A 21876-nucleotide genomic window follows, 5' to 3' on the forward strand; every position below is an offset into this window, starting at 1 on the left:
AAACTAAAGCACAGGAGGTTCTGTCTCAACATGAGGAACTTCTTCACTGTGAGGGTCACAGAGCACTGGAACAGGCTGCCCAGAGAAGCTGTGGAGTCTCCTTCTCTGGAGACATTCAAGACCCATCTGGATGTGTTCCTGTGTGACCTGTGCTGTATTCTCTGGTCCTGCTCTGGCAGGGGAGATGGACTTCATGATCTTTGGAGGTCCCTTCCAACCCCTAACATCCTGTGATGCTGTGATCTCAGATGTGATTATTTTCTGCTTTTTAAGTAGTGGGTTTGGAGAATATTTTACTCTATAGGCCTGTAAAAAGCTGAAGGTGTAATTAATGTAAAACTTAAATAGAAATTAGAACACAAGTTATCCTTCTAAAGAATTGCATGTTAAAAGCCTTTGGGCTTTCACGGTTAGAGTTTCTAGAGGTTGCTATACATAGTTACTAGCATTTAATCAAATTATCTGGTGTTTATGTAGTATCCTAAATCATAAAACTACCTTACAGAAGTTTATTTAAAGCTTATATCATGGGTACTTCTACAGACTGAAGGTGCCAGGTGTGATAAAGAATTTTGAGATTTGGAGCAGACCAAACTGTGCCCAGCTGTGCAAACAGGAGGGTGATGGGCATGTATTGGCCATGTCTTGGTACTGGCTAGACTACAGGGCTGCTAAACATGCATCATTCCAGCAGCTCTTAAGGGGATGAAACAGGGGTCCTCTTGGAGGGACTCTTCTCAGCCTGGTAACAGCTGAAGCAGCTACTTTCCAAGTCAGGAACTGGAATAGGTTACAGGAAAGGACTGGTGCATGTCATTTCTTTCTATAGCTGAAATGGACAGGCCTACAAACTAGAACTCAGAAGTGGGACTGACAACATGCACTGACATGAACATGCATGATGCTTTTGGACACCAACTGTAAGTATTTGAAAGGGCCATGCTGCAAGATCGGTGACCTGTGAGTGGTGTTTGTGAGCCAGTTGATTGGTAAGGCTTGGTTGTTGAGGGTTTTTTCTGCACAAGCTCTGTAGCTGGCATGTTTGCATGAACACAGGGGCACAGGGGTTTGTTTAGTATATTTTATTTTGCATTTCTGTGGCTCTGCCTGCACTTTGTGGCTATGGTGCTTGGACCTTTTCTCCTCAGCATTTTGAGTGTTGAATTACTCTCTGTCAGTGACAGCAGGAAGACCTAGGATAAAAAAGGTGAATCTGTGAACAGCAAACTGCAATAGAAGCTGATTTTTCCTAGGATGTTTGAAGAGGGAGTGGGACACTTTCCTCTCAGTCTGTTATTGTACTTTATTTTTAGGGTGACAGGTGATGGAGTGGTGTTTGTGATGTTTTTTTCCACCTGGTAGCCAGAAAGGACTTCCTGTGCATAAACTGTAAATTGTTGTTATTGCTGCATTTCTGTAAAGATGAGTACCATCACTGAGGGAGCACTGCTGAAGTGGAAGAGGTCTGAGCAGCCAGCCTGTGGAAGCACTGCTGCTCCATTTTCAGGGAGAGGAAATGCCTCCCAAGGAACTGAACAAAGAGACATTTTGGAGGAGTAGACAGAGGAGTTGAAGGCAAGTAGAGCTGAAGGCAAGTGAGGACTGGTAGGCTGTGAACAGCAGGCAGAAGAGGACAAGGGGAGTTAAATGTTTCCAGTTGGTAGCTGGTATCCAGAAAGTAAACTATGAGGGGTGACTGCAAGATGGTTGAATGAAGAAAGGTGACTGAGATACCTCTGTGACTGGTAGTTCAGACTATTTCTTGAGAATTGCCAGAGTGCTGAAGGAGAATATCTAAGTGGTCTGCACATGATTCTCCCTACTATGGTGGTGGAGAAAACAGTACAGAAAATTCTGAAAGTATTCAGCTGGAAAACTGAAAAGTTTTGAATTCACTGTCTTTTGAATATAGATGGAATGAAGACAACTCTTCTGAAGCCTAGACTAGAACAATCAGAATGAGTTTATGTCATCAATAAGAGAATGAAGTGAGCAAATGGGAGTAGTTTAAGCATAAAACTATGATATTGAAAATATAATTATGACCTCTAAAGGAAGTGAAGAAATGGTTTCATAATAAGCAGGCAAAATTGCTCACTCATGAGCATAGATTTGGTGAGATTGCTCCCAAACTCCTTGATGTGAAATGCCACCCTACAGTTAGTCTGCCTTCAAAGGAGGAGTGGGGAACGTGGGTTTTCTGAGTTGTGGACAAGTTCAGAGAGAACGATCCCAAGTGGTTAAAGTCCAGCACCCTGAGAAAGATAGCACTGCAGGACTCCAAAAAGCGGCTGCTTCCTCCCCAGGGCCACATGGCACTTGGGAAGCTGTGTCTTTGCAGTCAAAGGAACTTGCATAATGCATGAATGTGTTTTTGGGAGAGTAATATCTAGGAAAAGTGGAGAAGTTCTATCATTTCTGTATTTGGCAGTGATAGAGTCCATAAGCCTGTTGATAAAATGGTAAGGGATTGATCAAAGGACTGGATACTTTGCCTTGTGGTGAGACATTCTGTAATCTTGCTTTGTTTATCTTACCCATGAGAAATCTAAGACTTGACCTGATCAGAGTGTCTGTGCTGGGGAAAAAACATTGACAAACTGTTAAAATCTGGCAGGCAAAGATATAAAAAGGTTCAGTGGTTGCTATTTGAAGTTCCAAATCCCAGTGCCGCTTTTTGACAGTGAGAGGGATTAGCCTCTGTGATACCTTAACAAAGGCTGCAGTGGTTTGCTTACCACCACAATCTACAAATCAAGAGGGAATGGTTTCTTAAATGATATGTTCTAGTAGAGCACAGGGCTTGTGGCTTCTTTATGCAGGGCCTTGGGCTAATTGTTCGTGAAACTCCCCTTTGGCTTTGACTCTTTTAATTCTCTTAAAGACAATGGCTAGACTCAAGCTAGTCAATTTTTTTCCCCATTTAAAAGTTTTTCTTTTTTTTTTTTTTGTTGTTACTGAAGTTTTCTGTCCAAAACTTACTTTTCCTTTTACAGAGCCCTAATGAAAAATAGGTATTTTTCTTGGCTAGGCTCTGTAAGGTTATATTCTTTGTTCTGTTCCAAGCATGAGTATATCTTAGTGGGGCTTATTGAGTTCTGTATGGGACATCTTTACACCATTAATTGAATTCAAGATTATGAAATCTACTTTCTCTGCAATAAAATCCAGCTTGTAGTAGTTTTTTCAGTTGCTTCCCTACTCTGTGTCCAGTCTGCACGTCTCTTGTTTACAGTGATAAGTGTCTGGGAGACATTTCTGCTAGATCTGAACTAAGATTCAGTTATCATCATTGGTGTGGCTGCCATACCAGCTAGGGCAAGAGTGCTGTCAAGGTGGCCATTAGAATAGCATAGCATAGCATAGCATAGCATAGACCAGACCAGGTTGGAAAAGACCTTTGAGATCACCAAGTCCAACCTATAATCCAACACTATCTGATCAACTAAACTGTGGCACCAAGCTCCCCATCCAGTTGTACCGCTAAACCCCATTTCTGACTCTATAGAAATGATTACAGGCTAACAGGATGTTAGGGATTGGAAGGCACCTCTGGAGATCTTCGAGTCCAACCCCTCTGCCAGAGCAGGACCACAGAATCCAGCACAGGTCACACAGGAACATATCCAGACAGGGCTGGAAAGTCTCCAGAGAAGGAGATTCCACAGCCTCTCTGGGCAGCCTGCTTCAGGGTTCTGTGAGCCTCAGTAAAGAAGTTCTTTCTCATGTTGAGGTGGAACCTCCTGTGCTGTAGTTTATACCCATTGCCCCTTGGCATAATAAATGATGCTAAGGTAGTGGCTTTTACTTCTTGTGTCTCTGCCAGGCCCTCCTCTTTCTCTGGTTGGTTTTAGATGAATTTGTCCATTTCAGCCTGGTTTTTACAGAAGTGTAAACTATCAGGTTCCAGTGGTGAGCCAAAGCACCAGATTCAAAAAGATGCTTGTGACACCTTACAAGTGGATATACAAGAATGACATGAATTAGTAGCAGTTGTTGTGGTATGGGCTGCAAGGTGGTAGGATCAGAGAAAATAAAATACTCTTGGTTCTCTTGCCTGCAGAACAAGTTGCATTATTGTGGGGAACAGACCAGACTCATTTTGTGCCGTTGATTCTCTTGTGATTTCAAATAGTCATAACAATTCCCTTAAAGCTGCTTCAACAATTTGCCTTAAATACATTTGATCCAGACAAGAGTTAAAGTAATTAGCTGACATTTTATTTTACTTGATATGGATCCAAACCATGTAACTTTGAAACACCCCTGGAGTTCAGAAGAGCTTGGGTACTAGTCTGTGTTCTCAAGTGCCCTTTTCAAACATGGCAAATGGAATCCTAGATTTCAAGTATAAAAGCAACACAGGGAATGAAGTCTGTGAATGTTTTGTCTTTTAAATACAGGGGTTCTCTAACATGTAGTCATAGAAGCAGTGAGCAGTGGAATAGGAAATGCATTGTGTGTATGTGTGTGCGCGCGCTGGTCACGCTGCCCTACATGCTTGTGTGGCTGCGTGAAATGTTGCTGCTGCTGCAAGGACCTCACAGTCCCAATGCACAGCCAGGGCTGTGGTGCACTTGCACACCCAGAGGACAGTGCTAGCCTAGAGCATGTGTGCAGCTTCGGTTTTATGAAGTGATGACTGCAGCACTCTGACACTAGGTAGCATTTGGCAGCCTTGTGGAAGGAGCATGTTTCCGTGAGGGGTTTGGCTGGAGGAAACATTCCTGGCTGGTATACAGAGGGTCACAACAGGGATGGGTAGTATGATGGTTTATGTTGTGTGTGATGCAGCTCGTGACTTGGAATGGGAGTGACAGTGCTTGGCAAGCTCGCTGTTTTTCCTTCCAGTTTAATACAGAAGGAAAAAGAAGAGGTTATGAGGAGATTCAGGAGGAAGTGTATAGGTGTTTCTGGTGATCACAGAGCTGTGTATTTCCTCATTCAAAGAGCAATTACATGAGAACTGAGAAAGCTGTATGTGATAAGGTGTATGTGACTATCTTTGCTGTGTTAGGAAGTCAAGATGGAAAGGGGAGACTTTGGGGCAGGGGGGATTTTGTAGGTCCTTATAGCCTGTGTGCAGAGGGGCAGACAGAAGGTTGTCACACCTGTGCCACAAAAATATCGCTATGGTGTTTGATTGTTTCAAAGGATGTGTTCATTATTTAGGCAATTTTGTAGCAGAGCACATGATGATTTTCCTTGCTTTGGGACAAGTTAAACTGGCAGATGGGGCACAGAGGTCAGTATGCTTCCCAGGAAGCTCTAAAAAGAATATAAGCAATAACAATGTGGAAAACCACTGCTGCTATGACATACACTTCACAGTCCCTGACTGTGTGCAGAATACCCAGAAGCAGCACAGTGGGTGTTTTTCAGAGGCTTTGATGAAGTTTGCCCTATTACAGCATACAAATCATATCACACAGTCACAGGCTGTATCTGGTTGGAAGTGACCTCCAAGATCATCCAGTCCAATCTTTGACCCAGCACTAAAGGGTCAACACTAAACCATGTCCCTAAGCACCAGGTCCACGTACCTCTTGAACATGTCCAGGGATGGTAGCTTCAGTACTGCCCTGGGCAGACCATTCCAGTGTCTGAGAACCCTCTCTATGAAGAAGTATTTCCTAACATCCAGCCTGAACCTCCCCTGGTGCAGCTTGAAACCATTTCCTCTGGTCCTGTCTCTTGCCACCAAGGAGAAGAGGCTTTCCCCTGCTTGCTTACCTCCCTTCAGGTAGTTGTAAAGAGCAATAAGGTGTCTCCTCAGCCTCCTCTTCTTCAGACCCTTACTGCTGTGTCAGTGATTTTTAATTTATTTTAAATTATTTATTTTTTTAATTAATATAGTTAGAAAAGAGACATATCTGATGCATTTGTAGGTTTTTATTGTAATTTAGTAACTAGGAGAGCAATAAAGTCATCACTATGTGACTATTAACTGTGTGACCATCTCGAACTCTGTTATCCAAATTCAATGGATGAGAGTAACAATAAGTCATGTAAGTAACTGTATATGTCACATCTATAATCCCTCATATCTGAGGGCTTCAGAGCAGTTTGCAAATTTTGATAAGCTGAATCTCACAACATTCCTATAAAAAGGGGGAAAAAATGCATGCAGAGAGATTACAAATAATTTTTTAAGGCTACTCAGGAAATAGAGTGTAGGTGTCCTGGTTCGGGGAGCCCACACAGGAGTCTTTCATAATCTTGTGTTGACTTTAGGCTGTGAAAGGTGTGCTGACCATCACCTAAACAAATGATGGCACAGCACAATGGAGGATCATTTTAAGCTGTTAGCTCCTGTTCGTGTGAGAAGGGTATGTTAGGACAGAGCTATGACTGAAGCCCAGAGAAGTCAGCATAATTCAATTGGCCTGCAGAGCAAAGGGTTATCAACAAGATCTCTTACCAGAAACAGAAAAAAGGAAAAAAAAAAAAAGAAAGGGATACTTGAGAATAACAAATGGGCAGTCACAGATGAAGGAAAGCTGGACAGAAGAGTCAGAGACACATTTTGAAGCCACTCTAAGGTTTAATGGGAGTCAATGATGGAAAGTGGATGTGAGACCTACAGGGACACTACAAAATTATCTGCTCCAGAGCCTAATCCCTTCTGCCCAAGCTACACTGCTGAGGGTAGTAGCCTTTAGCTGTATGTATGCTGTTCAGCAATTGGCCTGATCCTAGGTCATAATCATATGCATTCTGTATATGAGACCCTGGCTTCATCTCATTCAAGCTCCAAAAAGCACTTTAAGTGGTGAATGCACCTCCTGCATTGTTCTTTTGAATTCCTTTGTTATAGTACAGGCTTTTCTGAGTAACCTCAAAAAGATTGGAGGTAGACATTCACTGAGACTGAGACGCAGGGAGACAACAAAAGGATTCAGAAATCTCCAGGATTGCCCACCATGTGTTAAGCAACAATTGCTTTGCAGTACATGGTCTGATATTATTTGATGTGGTTGATGAGAGGCATTCCCTGCCAACAGTGAGCTGGGGCATGCATCCAGGCCTAGCTTCTCTTGTTGAAGATGGGAGTTGTATCAGAATAGCTGCAGGATGAACCATATGAAAGTTACATCTGAGACCTTCTGGACAACAGGAGATGGGTTGAAGAGTATAAGGCAGTTGGTCTGGTAGGGTGTGTCATTGCAAAAAGCCCATGACAGAAAGCCAAGGAGTCATGCATGTACCATGTGTCATAAGACTATTCCCGTCAGGAAGATTTCACCAGGTGAGCCTGCTGCCAGAGGACTCCAACACTCAGAGACTGTCCCACTGGCTGAACCATTCCACACCAGATCACTTGGCTTCTTACCCTGCCTGCCACCCACTAGGACGATTGTGTACAAGACTGGAGTTGAATGGTGTTGTGCTGAACTTGGTGAGGCATGTGTGGGGGACGAGAGTAGAAAGGGAGTGGGAATCTGGTCTGCAGATGTGTGAAGGTGAGAGTAAAGCTTATCAGCTACTGGTTCCAGAGAGTGGTGGGCTTTGCCTGGCCCTACTGGTGAAGTCATCCATTGCGCAGCCTCAATTATCCATCTATACAAGTTAAAAGTACCAGCGTGCCATATTAGGGTTTGAATGCTTGTATTATCAAATCGATATAGTTCTTGTGCTCTTGGGGTAGCTTTTATTAAAATGCTCTTGAGACCCCCAAAGACACTTTCCTTGTTGCATAATACTTTTGTTTTATTTCCAGTAAACCAGGTTTGAACTGGCACATTTCTGTGAAGTCCTGAAGCCAATGCAATATTTAAAACAGACAAATTATGTTGATTTCAGGAATATCTTGAGGCATTCTCCTCCTGCTAACCTACTGTGCTGACTCAGCACCTGAGAAAGGAGTTGGCAGCCCAATAGACAGAGAAGTGTTATGTAACTCTGTAGAAAGACAGGATAATAAAAGCTCACAAGGGCAAGGAGTGATGCAGCTAAGATTTATGTTGCAGTTATCAGACAAGTACTTTAAAAGAAAATAAGAAAACAACAAAACAAACCTAGAGAACAGAATTGAAGGGTGACCTAAAATGGTAATGTGCACTAAATGTTCTCCTTTGGTAATATGTATGCATATGGTTTTCAGACCATTTTGGGGTAGAAACTTGTAGAAAAAGACTCTTAGAAGTTAAAACTGCTACTCTTATTTTTGGAAATACTTGTCTTGATATTCTTAATAGAAAGACCAAGTCCTGTTGTAGGACCCTGAGACAACATGTGTTGCTAGTGCTGTCTGTTCTACAGAGTTCTCTACCTCCAATATTGCTCTCCTCACCAGACAGAAATGTTGTTAGTGTGCTTGCAGGAGTTCTACAGACATGTCATTCCAGATGCATGTGACAGGGTACTGATGTTCTTATGTTTTGTTACTGTTGTGTACTTCTGTCTCCAGCTTCAAATTAGAATTCAGCACCATCAACCCAGCATTACCATGGCCACTAAGCCATGTCCCTAATTGGGACAGGGATGCTACATCTACATCTCCAGGCATGGTGATTCCAGTACTTCCCTGGGCAGCCTGTTCCAATGCCTGACCACTCTTCCAGTGAAGAATTTTTTCCCTAATACTCAATCTAAATCTCCCCTGGTACAACTTGAGGCTGTTTCCTCTTGTCCTGGAAAGTATCTTACTTATGTTGTACTGGTGTTCTTTACGTAACTTTGTCTCTGCTTGCTTGTCCCATTATTTTAAATGTGTGTAAATTCATTAAATTGCCTTACATGCAATTAAGAATACAAAGATTGAATTTCTTTTTATTCACTTGCCAGCACAGATGTATGAGAATGAGTGCACTTTCAAACCCTTCCTTTCAAAGCTACTTTTAATCGTGTGGTGGATAAGTAACGCTGTAGAGGGAAGAGAACCTCCAGCCAAAATAATTTCCAAATGATCTTAAAGTGTAATTTATCTTCTTATTTTGCAGCTAGTTATGGACCAAATCCAATTTGCAAAGGCTGTTTGTCTTGTTCAAAGGATAATGGGTGCATCAGATGCCAGCACAAGTTATTCTTCTTCCTGCGAAGAGAAGGCATGAGACAGTATGGTGAATGCTTGCATTCCTGCCCGTCGGGGTACTATGGACTCCGAACGCCAGATATGAACAGATGTTCAAGTGAGTTGTTTTGAACCCTTACATGCACTTTCGTAGGAAGGCCATAATTCACCCTCAGTTTTTAAGATGAGATGTTTTCACAGATGTCTCAAGGTCATGATAAAGAGCACGCAACTCGTTCCAAGATACGTAATGTTCAGCAGATGAAGTAGTCAATGCATTGACCTCTTCTCACTGGAATTTTTATCATTATTTTTACTTTAGTTAGAAGGGAAATACAGGAAAGAGAGATGATTTAAGTAGATACTCCTAGTTTGAACAAATTGCTGCTATATGAAAATAGAAAGGATTAGACATTGATTTAACAGTTCCTCCTGTAGGTGCTAGTCACTAATATATGGGTGGGCGTCTTGCCATGCTTTCTGCTCTCACACAAACTTCAGGTGAGCAGACACCTCGTACCAGACATGCTTTAATATGGAAGTGCTGCTGTTTTAATAAAGCAGAAGGACTATTAAAAACAAACAAACACACTTTCCCTTTAGGTATGGCACTTTATTTGGAAATTTACAACCTGCTAATGTACAACAAGAGTCCATGTTTGCATGTTTGTGCCTAGCAGCACAACTGTTAAAATCAACCAGTGCTCTGCTATCTCTACACTGTATTTCACTGCTGTCTGACAGTTGTGCCAATTTGCATTGATCGTCCCATGTACTGGTATGTGGACCCATATGGACTATTAATCATTGCTATTATCTTCATTTTGCATTGATTTGTTTGTTGATTTTAATTTTTAATGTGTGTGTGTCATAATCTAACCAGAATTGGGTCAGTGAACCTAAGAACTTGAAGTGAGAAATAGCTTTTCTTTGCTTGCTGGAATAATCAAGTGTCTGTTAAACGTGTGGAACATTCTCCCTCGGTGCTGTGGCAGAGGGCTGGGACACACTGTTGTGAGAAAGTGATTGTTGGCTTTGACATCACACATGAGGTCACTCTGTGGCAGTCTGGGCTAGACAAGGAGCACTCATGGCCATGCCTGGACACAGGCAGTGCTGCTCTGCCTCTTCCTCTCCCGTTCCCTGCTCAGGCTCTGTGGATGTGGCATTCTTCACATTATGTTCCCAACTGCTGTGTCATATTGCTGAGTGCTGCCTAATCTATACCAGGTGGCTAGGTTTTGATGAAAAATTGAGAGCAGTACTTGGTTTATGTATCCCTTCTGTAAAGTAATTTAGGATCGTGGCTTTAATTTTCACAACACATTTGTGAATTCAGTGACTTGTCCACTTTAAGGCTTTCAAAACTGGGCTGTAAAAACTTAGCATATAAAAGTGTTTTTGAGAATAGTTACAGCTTTATCCATATTAGCCTGTACTGGCCTCGTGAGATAGGCAAAGAAGGCCTTACTGACAACCTTTCTTTACTTTCTTAAAAAAACACAAAAAAGCTATCTGCAGAAGGTGGGTGGTGAAATCAAGATAACCTTTTTCATGTTTATCACTTACAGAAAGTGGTCGTTTCCCCCAATTACAGGTTTGGTTTTGAAACACAGAAATGTGAGCTGTGGCCAACCCATATTGGCATGTGTTGAGCGACAGATATTTAAATCAACCTCATGCCTTTGTCAGTCTTCCCTGTGAGAAGAATGATGCAGTTGCATTTGCTGACCAGTCCTGGTTGCCTTCCAAAGATACTTTATTTTAGTGCCATTGCCAACTGGTGCATCTTTGGTTTTTTTCTTGGTTTGGTGATCTTGCATGGCACACACATTGCACACACATTGCACACAAGAGATTTTGTGGATTGAAGCTGAGAATAAGTTTCTTCCTACTTGATGTTAGATACTTTTAGGTATGCCTAGTTACAGACTCCATTGCTCAGATAGTATTAACTCAGCTAAAAATAATAAAGATTCTGGCTGTGTTAAGATCCTTCTGGGAGTTACAGGACTTGAATTGCAAAAGTTGAAATGATTTCTGCCCTATTAGTGTCTTTATAGGCACAAAAGCTGTTTAACATTTTATTACTGGAACACTTGCCCGTTTCTGTTAGAAAAGGTATAGAACATACTTTTATGGAAAATGTTGACATTACTTTAAAAGCCAAACACAGTTAGTGCCAAATCTAACACAGTAAATACCACAGCCAAGTGCAGCAGCTAGCTCTACAAGTATGGAAATTTTGAATTTCAAGCCTAATTTTCTACATGCAAGCAGTATGTGTGTCCTGAATTTACTAAGTGGTTCTAGACTGTTTTCTAGTAACAGTGAATCCGGTGATATTGAGACTGCTTGTCTCTAGGAAGCGATGTAGAGTTTCCTTCTGGAGATGATTTTCATCTTGAACACTGCAGTATGAGAATGCAGTACATGAAACAGGAAAATGTGGAGTCTTTTCTGTTGAAGAATGCACAAGGGAATTGTTAATTGTTAATTTTCCAAGACTTTTCATTCATTAAGGACTTTGAACTGAGCTGCTCCCAGAGGAAATACTCTTACAAGGGGAAAAAAACAATCAACACAACTGAATTGAAAACTAAGATGAAATCTGTCATCTGGGTGGCTGGTTTAATATTCGGCTGATTAATGGATCAGATCTATCTTGAACCTTTCAACTTAGTTGTATCTATAGTAACCTCTACAACTTTGAAGGGAGAAAGCACTCGGAATTTTGAAATTACAGCTCCCTTCAGCTTGGGTTGGCCATTTGTCTTTGTGCCCCATGTGCCCTTGTGTCCTCAAGGTGAGTTGTGAAATGTATGGTCTGTCTGGATATTTGAAGTCCCTTCCAGCTCAGGAGGGGAGGATTAGCACAGAAGGCAGTGCTGGGCAATGACAGATCGGTATGGAGTGCCAATGGGCACACCAGGATGGCAGCATTAAGTTTAAGTCTGTAGCACCAATGCTGTTTTACTGAGCAGCAGGGGGATGGGAACAGGAGTTGAAAGGAGTGAGTGTGATGGGCATAAGGGCAGTCTGAGGAGAGGTAAAGTTAAGAGGTTCTAGGGTAGAAGAGGTAGAGAGATGTGAGGCAGGAGGAGCAGGAATGCTCCCAGTCAGAGCTCAGTGTGAAGGACCATGTGCTTTGGACCAAGCAAAGATGTCACTCCCCAGCATAACTAACCTCACAAGCTATGGGTCCAGTGACTCCTCTGGAATGATGTCTTAATGGCAAGACTGAGTTTGACCTTCAAAAGGCAAACACTGTTAGTGATGGACTACACATAGGGACTCCTCAAATAAGGACCCAATTTCAGTGCAATGACTATCAGTCCTTTCAGTTTAGGAATGCCATGTTTGCTTACCCAGCTTCAGTCTGCACCTTCCCTTTGCAAAATATGGTCACAATCTCTCCAGCTGAAAGATGTTCAGTACTGTTCAGCACAGCTCTCTTCCTTACACCAGTGATTGCTGGTTTTCACTCTTATGGGTCCCCTCCCATATTCTCACTTCCTTTTCCCATTCTCAGCTGCTCTTCACCGGTGTCAGCCTTTCATGTGGAGCAGAGAATGTGCTATGTATCATTAACTTTGTTAGGAATTGACCAGCTGGCTTTCCCACTATGTGTGGTTAAGGAAGTCAAGGATGAATATTCAATCACACTGATTATGTTTAGAAAGGGACAATGTGGAATGGGGCTTTCACTAAGGCAACACAAGACTTGTGTGAACTTTTCAATAAAAATACTTTACAAATTAGTAACTACTTTTTACAGTTGAGAGACATCTTTTGACCTTAAAATTCATCATGAGAAACTAATATACTAAACCTTCCTCCTGTTAAGGGATGTTAAAACATGAAGCACATGCATCTCAGTATGGAGCATTTTATGCTTTATTTTGAGCTTCACAGGCATTATATTTCCCTACAAGTCAGCTTATTCTGCACTATTTTATAAGCTGGTTATAAATACACTATGGAAGGATACTATTTGTGGTGGTAATCTTATGCTCTCTGTTAATTGTACTGCAGAAAGAAGCTGTATACAGAAGCACATACTCTGTTTTTTACAGTAACAGACATACACACCTGAGTCTACATTTAATTCAGTATCTGAATCTGTCTGTTGAGCTCCTGGGCTTTTAATTCTCTGTCTAAAATGTAAGTCTGTCAGTTCTTTAATTCTTATTTTAAAAGAATGAGTAGGAGTGGCTTACCATGACTGTCAGGAAGCCGCAGCAGGTCTTTTAGTATCATTGTGGTTCATCTGCTTAAAATGTATCCCTAATTTGGGTATGCTGTAATCCAGGCTTTATCCTTCCAGGGTTCTTAATGCACGATTTATGTCATTTTCTATAAAGATTGTTTCATCCACATCACTCAGATTTGCTTTTTATGATATTGAAGCATAAAGCCTAAACAGGAATGTTTTCTTGCTGGCTAGCTAAGTGTGTTTCTTATAAATCAGATTGGTCAGCCTAACCTTGACTGAAACATGGCTCATAGCTATTATTTTTTTAACAGAATCTGCTGTTTGTGCAAAAACACTTCAGAAGAAAATTGTCTGAAATGTCTTTGGATGCTAGAGCTCACTGAAATGTCAAGAAAAGAGAACTTTGGCTCCTCAGACCTGTGTATAACTTGTCTTTGGCCACTCTGTTGCAGTAAGCAAAGTCAGAGATGATTTAAATTTCTGTCTTTGGATTCTGTTCTGAGAATGGCTTTTTCTAAGGGGAGTATTATGCCCCTTTTTATTTTTCTCCTCTGCAGAAGTAAAGATTATGATCCTTCAGTTTGGTAGGTTTCCTGTCGCTCGACTGAGGTACAACACTGGCTCATGGAGTTGCATTTATTTCTTGCCCGTATTCTGTAACTGCTCTCAGGCATGGAGGCACTTCTGCTCTTGAGTTCTGTTGAAATGTTGACCGTGCAAGTTCTTGCTTTCCTGGCACTTCCAGTTGAGAGATTGCACAGTCTCCATAGACTTTCCATTGGAGTAGTTACATAGTTGCCCCGAAAACCAGCAAGATTTGTTTTAGCCGGACACTGAAGATTACATTTCAAATTGAACACAAGGGAAAGAAGAAGTAGGGACTAAAGTGTCTGCCCCTCAGACCTCTTGTTGCTATCTAATGAGAACAGCAGCAATGAAGCACCCTTTACTTCTTCACTCTTAGGTTCTGAAGATTAGGTTTCCAGCTCTGTCGTTGCCTTGCAAGTATATTAGTCCTGCCAAAGGTATGTGATCGCTCTTTGGGGTTCTTCTGCAGGACTGAATTTATCAGCTCTTTCTCTCCTCAGCGCCAGTCTTGTCTTCCCCTGTACCCCCAGAGCTTCTACTTCCAGGCTTCTCCTCCTTACTGGTTCTTAAATCTCCCAGGCAGTGAACTTTGTCTATTTGAGAACCTCTAGTGGGCACCATTTTCTGTAATTGTTAAAAGAAAAAGACCAAAAAGAAAAGGTATTTCTGAAGAATATTGCTGGTTACGCATTGTCTGTTTCTTTCCTGTAAAGAGCTCCTTCAGTCTAGAAGCTTAGCTGTGCTTAGCTCAAGTTTCTTGATGTTGTTGGGTTGTTTCCTTTTAATTTTTTTAAATTCTAGGCAATCTTTTTAAAAATAATGCACCAGCTGAATAGTTCAGCTACTGAAATTATGCACAAAATGAAACCGCTGAACTGGCAAGAAAAGCCATCACATATGTGGCTAGTAAGTGGAAGTACTAAAACTGCTTCTGACCTTCTCTGCCTTGTTCCAAGTCATTATAATTATGTCAGTAAACTAACTAGCTAATGTAATCTAAGGGAAATTGAAAAGGATTTAGATAGTCATTTTTCCAAGTGGGAAAGATTTTACTTTCCTTCTGTAGAGTTAGGCATAAGATGCTGAGATCAGAAAGGTCAAAGGATTGAAAACTTCAGCAATCAGAAGAAAGCAGTTCATTAACTTCAAGCAGTATTTCCTTGGGGTTTATGATATTATTTTGTGTAAAGGATAAAACTCTTTTTTTGAAGTACTGTTTTTCTTAATTATGTCAAATAACTCCTCTATAGATTATTCATTTATTATCCAGTTTATTGTTTAAGTAATAGAATGCCAAATTAGAATAGAATAGAATAGAATAGAATAGAATAGAATAGAATAGAATAGAATAGAATAGAATAGAATAGAATAGAATAAACCAGGTTGGAAGAGACCTTCAAGATCATCGCATCCAACCCATCATCCAACACCATCTAATCAACTAAACCATGACACCTCCTCCTAAACACCTCCAACGGTGGCGACCCCACCACCCCATATGCTTCCATTAAGACCTATTTTTAATAAAGTCTACATAGGTAATGATGCTGAACATTCATCCAGCTATTTATAAGGTCAAATAATGTAAAAAAAGAAAAAGCTTCCTGCTTTCAATGACAAATACTAAACTGAAGCCAGTACATATAACACATGCTTGCTTTTCAAAGACAATTCTTGCATCTTAGTTTTCTCAAACAACTTACACATAAAAAATAACTGAAACTGAAAGCTGTTCCTCCAAAAAAAGAAATTAATTTATGTAATTAACACAAATATCAGTTAACTAAATTTTTTCCCTGCAGTTTTGATTAGGTAAAATAGTATTTAAAGAATGTAGGGGAAAACGTAGTAAATAATTGCAATGAATTGTAAATTCTCTTCTAGAGCAGGCAGATTTCAGGTCGGCAGGATTCCTCATTATAGCACTTCTGGTTTTGCTGTTACATTGCTTCACAAATCCTTTCACTTTTGAGCCTTACTCTAACTCACTCAGCTGTCTCACTGTTCCTTATGATCCTTTTGCTTTAGGATGCAGAATAGAAAACTGCGACTCCTGCTTTAGCAGAGACTTTTGTACCAGATGCAAAACTGGCTTCTACTCACACAGAGGCCGCTGCTTCCGAGGGTGCCCTCCTGGATTTGCAGCCTTGGAAGAGCTGATGGAATGTGTGGGTGAGTCTTCTAGTACAGCAATGCTGCTGAAACAGCTGTTCTGCTAGGTGGTCAGGTTCAAATTTGGCACTGTTTTCAAGCTGATACTTAGTATTTCCTATCAACAAATATTCACCAATGAGTTACTATCTGATTTTCTTTCATCATCATCATCATCATCATAATTTTTGTTGTTGTTGTTTTATCAGAAGGCTGTGAAGTAGGTCAATGGAGTGAGTGGGGAACTTGCAGCAGAAATAACAAAACATGTGGATTTAAGTGGGGCCTGGAAACAAGAACAAGGCAAATTGTGAAGAAGCCAGCAAAAGACACGATACCGTGCCCAACCATTGCGGAATCCAGACGGTGTAAAATGGCCATGAGGCATTGTCCAGGAGGTAAGCATAGTCCATGCCAGAAAAATATTTATCAGCTTTCCTTGACTGAAAGCCTATTTCTGACTTGAAAAAAAGCTGTTTCATCCCAGCTGAATGGGAAATCCTCTCCCTGCTCTGCCAGCCAAGGCAGAAGGCAGCAATCCTACAACAATCCTAATTGGTGAGGCAAGATTCCAGGGAAAGCCTCAGCATGGAAGTGGTCACTCTCTCAGCAGGATGTAAAACTCTGTTTTGGCTGGTGTGGTACTGAGTTTTTTTCAGTGAGGTGTCTTGTGTGAGAACCATAACAGTTTGCAGTTTGATCTTCAGTGTGAACACAATAGCAATGGTAAAACAACTAATTGTTCTGTGCCTGGCAGGAGAGATTGTGTTCCAAATCTTCCTGTGAGCAGCACACCCAGCGCTGGCGTGATGGTTATTTAAATTAAATCAGGTAGCTTACACATGGCATTGTTAAGTGAGTTATTTCTAGAATGCATTCCTTGTTCTGAATACTGTAGATCAGGGCCAAACTATGATAGATGTGGTACAGGCTGGATAATGATAGCTGTCAGCATTAGACCAGTTCATGGCAATTACCACAAGTAGATAAAAGAAGTAATCAAATTTCTCTCTCGTGGTTCTCTAAGACATAGGTGGTGATGTTGACTGGAAAAAGGAAATAGAGTTTCACATTCATGCTCAGTTTTGTAGACCCCAAAGTGGAGACATATCACAGGTGGAAAGGAGCTTTTCTTATCTGTCGAAATGAATTGATTAACCTTTCACTTGTACAAATGAAACATACTGGTCAGAATTTGCAGCAGATGCAATGATCAGCAAGTGATAACGATACTGAGTGCTTCTGGAATCACAGGGGGAAAGAGAGGCTGAGGTTTGAAGGGACTTCAAGCGATCTTTAGTGTAATCACCTGCTGCAAGCTGGGTCTACAGTGAGATCAGATAAATAAAAAGGAATAAATGGTTGCAGAATATAAACTGATTTATGTCTCCTAAGCAGCTACAGAGAGGGAGTTGTCTGGGTGGTGTTTCAAATGCCCAGTGTAAGTTTTTCCCAGGCCTGGTTATCTCCCTGCAGACAGGGAAATCACAGAGATTGTCCTGTTTGAAACCCTTGCTTCCTAATATGTTTGAATTATGATTACATACACAGCTGGTCTAAAATCCCATTCCTTTATTAAATTTAATTTAGTTAGCAGGTTGCCCCATTTAGACACTGGATGTTTTTCTTACTTAATTACTGTGCACTAGTGGGAGGCAAAGACTGGATACAGGGAAGCTCAAACCAAGCAGGTCCTGGCTGCTAAGGAAGAGATTCTGTGTTTTTCAAAATGTGGTGTTTTCCTAATGTTAGAAATGTTGTAATTGAACTTTTAAACTGGGCAGATAAGAGGGGAAAAAAAGGGTTAGTACTACGGGGGGACCAAAGAACCGTAATCGCTGCAAATGTCAACTGAGAGGCTGTTAATAAATCCTTTCTTCCTAATGTTCTCAGTACATAAACTCACACAAATGTGTAGGATAAGCATTGGATTATACAACTAAGACGGTTGTAGATTGTGATGGATTAAACTGAGCACAGGAAGTAAGGAAATTTTTGATAGAACAGGGTCAAAAGAAGTGCTCTGGGCACATGCTTTCTGCTTCTGTGCATTTCACAGGTACTATTAATGGTACAGACTACAGAAAAACTTCCATACCAGATTTTTACACATTTACAGAAGGACTGGAGTTAGATTCAGTTTACCTGCTAAGTACTACAGTTTCATATTTTATCAGGGATTGAGATGTTACCCATCTGGCTGTATGGCTGTGGTGCAACTCTGGCTGGGGAAGAATTCTTTATAATTTGTCCAGCATTTGCAGAGTTGTAGAGATACATGTTGCCTTTTTACAAGCTAATTGCTTGTGGTAGGCAAGACGACCTGGTCGGGGGGGGATGGGGGGATTGCCGCAGCCAGACCCAGGTGGATGGCAAATGGCTTGGCAACAGATACAAGCTGGGATGTAAGTGAAAGATGATTTAACTTCTTTCCTGCTGAAGCCAGCAACATAAAAGGATGCTCTACTTGATTTCAAATACATTACTCAATGATAGTCCCTTTTTGTCAGTACTAATTGATGTAACTGTGTTACCAGATGGGGATGTCACATTTGTGCATGTCTTCATGTTAGCTATGTCACCCAATGGCTTGGGTGTAACATCACTCATGCTATGAGAAGTTAGTCTTAGAAAAAGATGACTTGGATCATTCAGACCACCTCCTGCCTGTGCTGGTCTCTTCCTGATAAGGACTTTTCTCCTAGCTAGCTTGAGAAGGAAAAAGTAAAAAGAGTGATTGTGTTACAAGCAATAAGGAATTATTAAGCAGGCAGAATTGTTCTGTTGACTGATAAATCTTTCTGTCTTGAAGTTTTCCCATATATTTATTAGAAATATTCTTTTTTAAAGTCTTATTTTTGCATTCCTCATGTTCACCTCAGTAATGACTCGTTTTGTTTTGTTTTGTTTTGTTTATACCCCTGCTCTTGTCTTTCCTATTAAGTATTACACAAGCAAGCAAAACAGCTCTCTATTGCTTTTAGTCTTGCATCTGACTGCGGTTCAGCCTAACTCTATGCTAAACTCTGTTATTTCTAGTATAAATCATTATACCATTTATGAATGCTTATTTCAGACATGGAGAAAGAGAAGTGAAAATGGGAGGTATAGCTACATTAATTTCCTGAGTTCAAAAGGGGGAAGGCACCGGGACAGGTCATGAGGGAGGGAATTCTTGCCTTGACACAAGTGTGTAATTGGATGGACTTCATGCCGGCTGATTGGATTTTAGGGGCTTTTTATTCTGTAATCTTATTTCTTTCTATAGAGGAAGTAGAATTTAAGACTTCTGGAAGAGTAACAATTAAAAAAAAAAATCAGCCAGACTTTCTGTCCTTATACTGAAATTGTGTTTCATTATTGTTGTTCAGAAATTATGACTGAAAAGACTGAAAAAAAAGGAAATATACTTGAATATAGCAAGCTAATTATGCAAAGCTGCAAAATGCATGTTAACCAAGTCGTTTAAAGGGCTTTTGTGTCTGGTGAGCTACTAGTGACATGACGAGTGAGTTAATGTCTTGGTTTGCAAAAAGTATTTTAAGGTAGGATAGCATTTAAAGTAAATCTGTACCTAACCTTTGGTGAAGACACTACCTATGCACTCTGAGTGTACTACACTGGCATGATTTCTAATAGAAAGCACGTGACAAGTATGGCTATCTCTAGTAGGTACTTTTCCCTTCTTTAAAATTACGTATTTCATCTGAGAGTGAATGTTTTAATGTTTCTGACTTTAACTTGATAACCTGCAGTGAAAAGGGTCCAAGAAGTTCCCCTACTCCCTCCAGAATTGTGTTTCTACCTACATGTGTTTTGACTCCTGTCAAAGGAAATCTGAATTTCCCTCTAAATAAAAACAAGGATTTATTTCGAAGGGACCACCTGAGGATTTTTCTTTAGTTATGCAACAAGCAAAATCAGAATTACTGAATTATACAGGTTGGAAAATACTTTGAGAGAGGTTACCTAGTCCAGCTATCTCCTCAAAGGTGGTCTGGGGCTGTATCCAGACTAGTTTTGAAAATTTCCAAGTGCGGAGTCTGCACAACCTTTCCTACTCAACCTTCTTGTAGTGCTTTACGATCTTTTGTTTTTATCCAATGTGAGCTACTTGGTTTCGGTTCATCTGATAGCTCTCTCCCTCCCACCATGCACCATCATGCGGAGCCTGACTGTGTTCTTGATGACCTCCTCAAAGGTACTGGAAAGTTCACCAAAGCCTTCTCTTCTCCAGGCTCAACAAACCTTTAGTGTCTCTTCACAGGATGTATTCCAGCTCCCAACCTCATTGGTAGCTATGGTGTTAACTCTATCAATATCTCTCCTGAACTGGAGGAACCAAAGCTGCCTGTGATATTCCAGATGTCACCTGATGAATGGCAAATAAAGGGAGATTCTCACTTCCCTTACCCTGCTGTCAGGCTGTATTAGCAGGTCAGCAGATTCAGGGAAATGATCGTGGCTGCCAGGGCACACATCTGGCTCACGTTTAGCTCAAATTTCAGCAGGACCTCACAGGTCTTTCCCAGCAGAGCTGCTCCCCAGCCAGTCAGTGCTCAGCCCATGTTTTTTCAGGGAGTACTTCCTTCCTAGAGGCAGGACTTTGCACTTGTCTTTGAATTTCACGAGGTTCCTTTCAACACCAGAACTCAGTGAGGTGATTATGTTGATTTTTTTGACTACATCTACATTGTAGTGTCCCGTGTTGAAAAAATCTTTAGCCAGGATGATTTGAGCCCTTCATTGATACATTGCACTTGTAGTCAGTATCAATGTGCAGTGCAAACACCTCTGCCCTTGGAGAGTCAATGCTGGGGCTTTCACCATATTGTGTCTCCCATTGGTCATGTTGTGTTGCCACCAGAGCAGATAGCCTGAGTGGCAAAGACTGCTCCAGGAACAGCAAGAGCTGTTGATTTGTCCTTGAGGACAGTTCAGCACTTGGCTAGATTGGTCCAGTAGACTGTGCAGTCACCAGCCTTGGAAGTTTGCAAGGACTTGACTCAACTAAACCCTGGACAATCTGATCTGAGTGGTCTTGATCCTACTGAAAGCAGGAAGCTGGACTTGGGACCAACCTGAATGATTCTGCAGTTGTGAATGGCAGGATGTGCTGTGTGTTTAGACTGAGATTATACTTTTCCTTGCTTCCTTTGGGATGTTTGAGTCCTAATTAATGGCTTTGTTAGCCAAGCATAAAAAGTAAAGCCTACCCACACATGCTGCTTCCCTGGCTGGTTTCAGTGCAATGGGCAGGCCTGCAGTGTTTACAGTGATGTGCTGCTCAGAGCTTCCCAAGCTGCTGCTGCATAATGTAGCTCAAGGAGTGGGAGCAGTTTACAAGTGTCAGCATCATGCTGTGCTGAGAGCAGCAGCAGTAAGAGGGCAAAAACCCCAGGTGCTTTACAACATTTCAGACTTATTATGATCTTTCCTTGAGAAGCTGAAAGTTGCACGCCCCTGTGTTTGAGTGACACTAACATGTAGCATAAAGATCACAGCTGTTTCCAGGGATGTTGGTAATAACATCATGATAACACAGCACAGCAGATGTGAGAGTGAACTCCTGTTCAAAATGACAGCCAGCTCTTAAATTGTTCTGCTTCTCTGTCAGATACCAGTGTGAACACCTTGAATTATTTGCCAGTTGTACTTATACAAAGATTTCACCACAGCAGAAAGGGTACTGTAAGAACTGTCAAACCTTTTATCTTAATTCATTGCTTTTAAAGTCACACTGGGAAACCTTAGCTGTTGACGAAATGTGAGTTGCAAGCAGCTCTGATCAGAGGTAGGATAGCTGTCTTAAATTAGATTGCATTTAGTTGAAAAACTAGTCCCCAGTATGGGGAAAAGTGCTGCATTTCTCTTCTACTTGGAACAGCAAGTGCCTAAAGGGTTCTAA

The 21876-nt window shown here is 41.2% G+C and overlaps 1 protein-coding gene across 2 annotated transcripts in view; it reads left to right on the plus strand.

Annotated features, from left to right (window-relative positions):
- The window catches only part of RSPO2 (R-spondin 2), an 80995-nt gene that overhangs the window by 34852 nt on the left and 24267 nt on the right, over positions 1-21876 (plus strand). Inside the window, exons 2-4 of one of the 2 annotated variants that reach the window (XM_054167325.1) lie at positions 8943-9131; positions 15846-15989; positions 16178-16366. In XM_054167325.1, the coding sequence (XP_054023300.1) occupies positions 8943-9131; positions 15846-15989; positions 16178-16366 (522 nt within the window). The remainder of the gene's footprint in view (positions 1-8942; positions 9132-15845; positions 15990-16177; positions 16367-21876) is intronic. The other variant, XM_054167326.1, reaches the window with a different exon arrangement.

This window comes from Dryobates pubescens, chromosome 14 (assembly GCF_014839835.1).
Source record: "Dryobates pubescens isolate bDryPub1 chromosome 14, bDryPub1.pri, whole genome shotgun sequence".
Taxonomy (NCBI): domain Eukaryota; kingdom Metazoa; phylum Chordata; class Aves; order Piciformes; family Picidae; genus Dryobates; species Dryobates pubescens.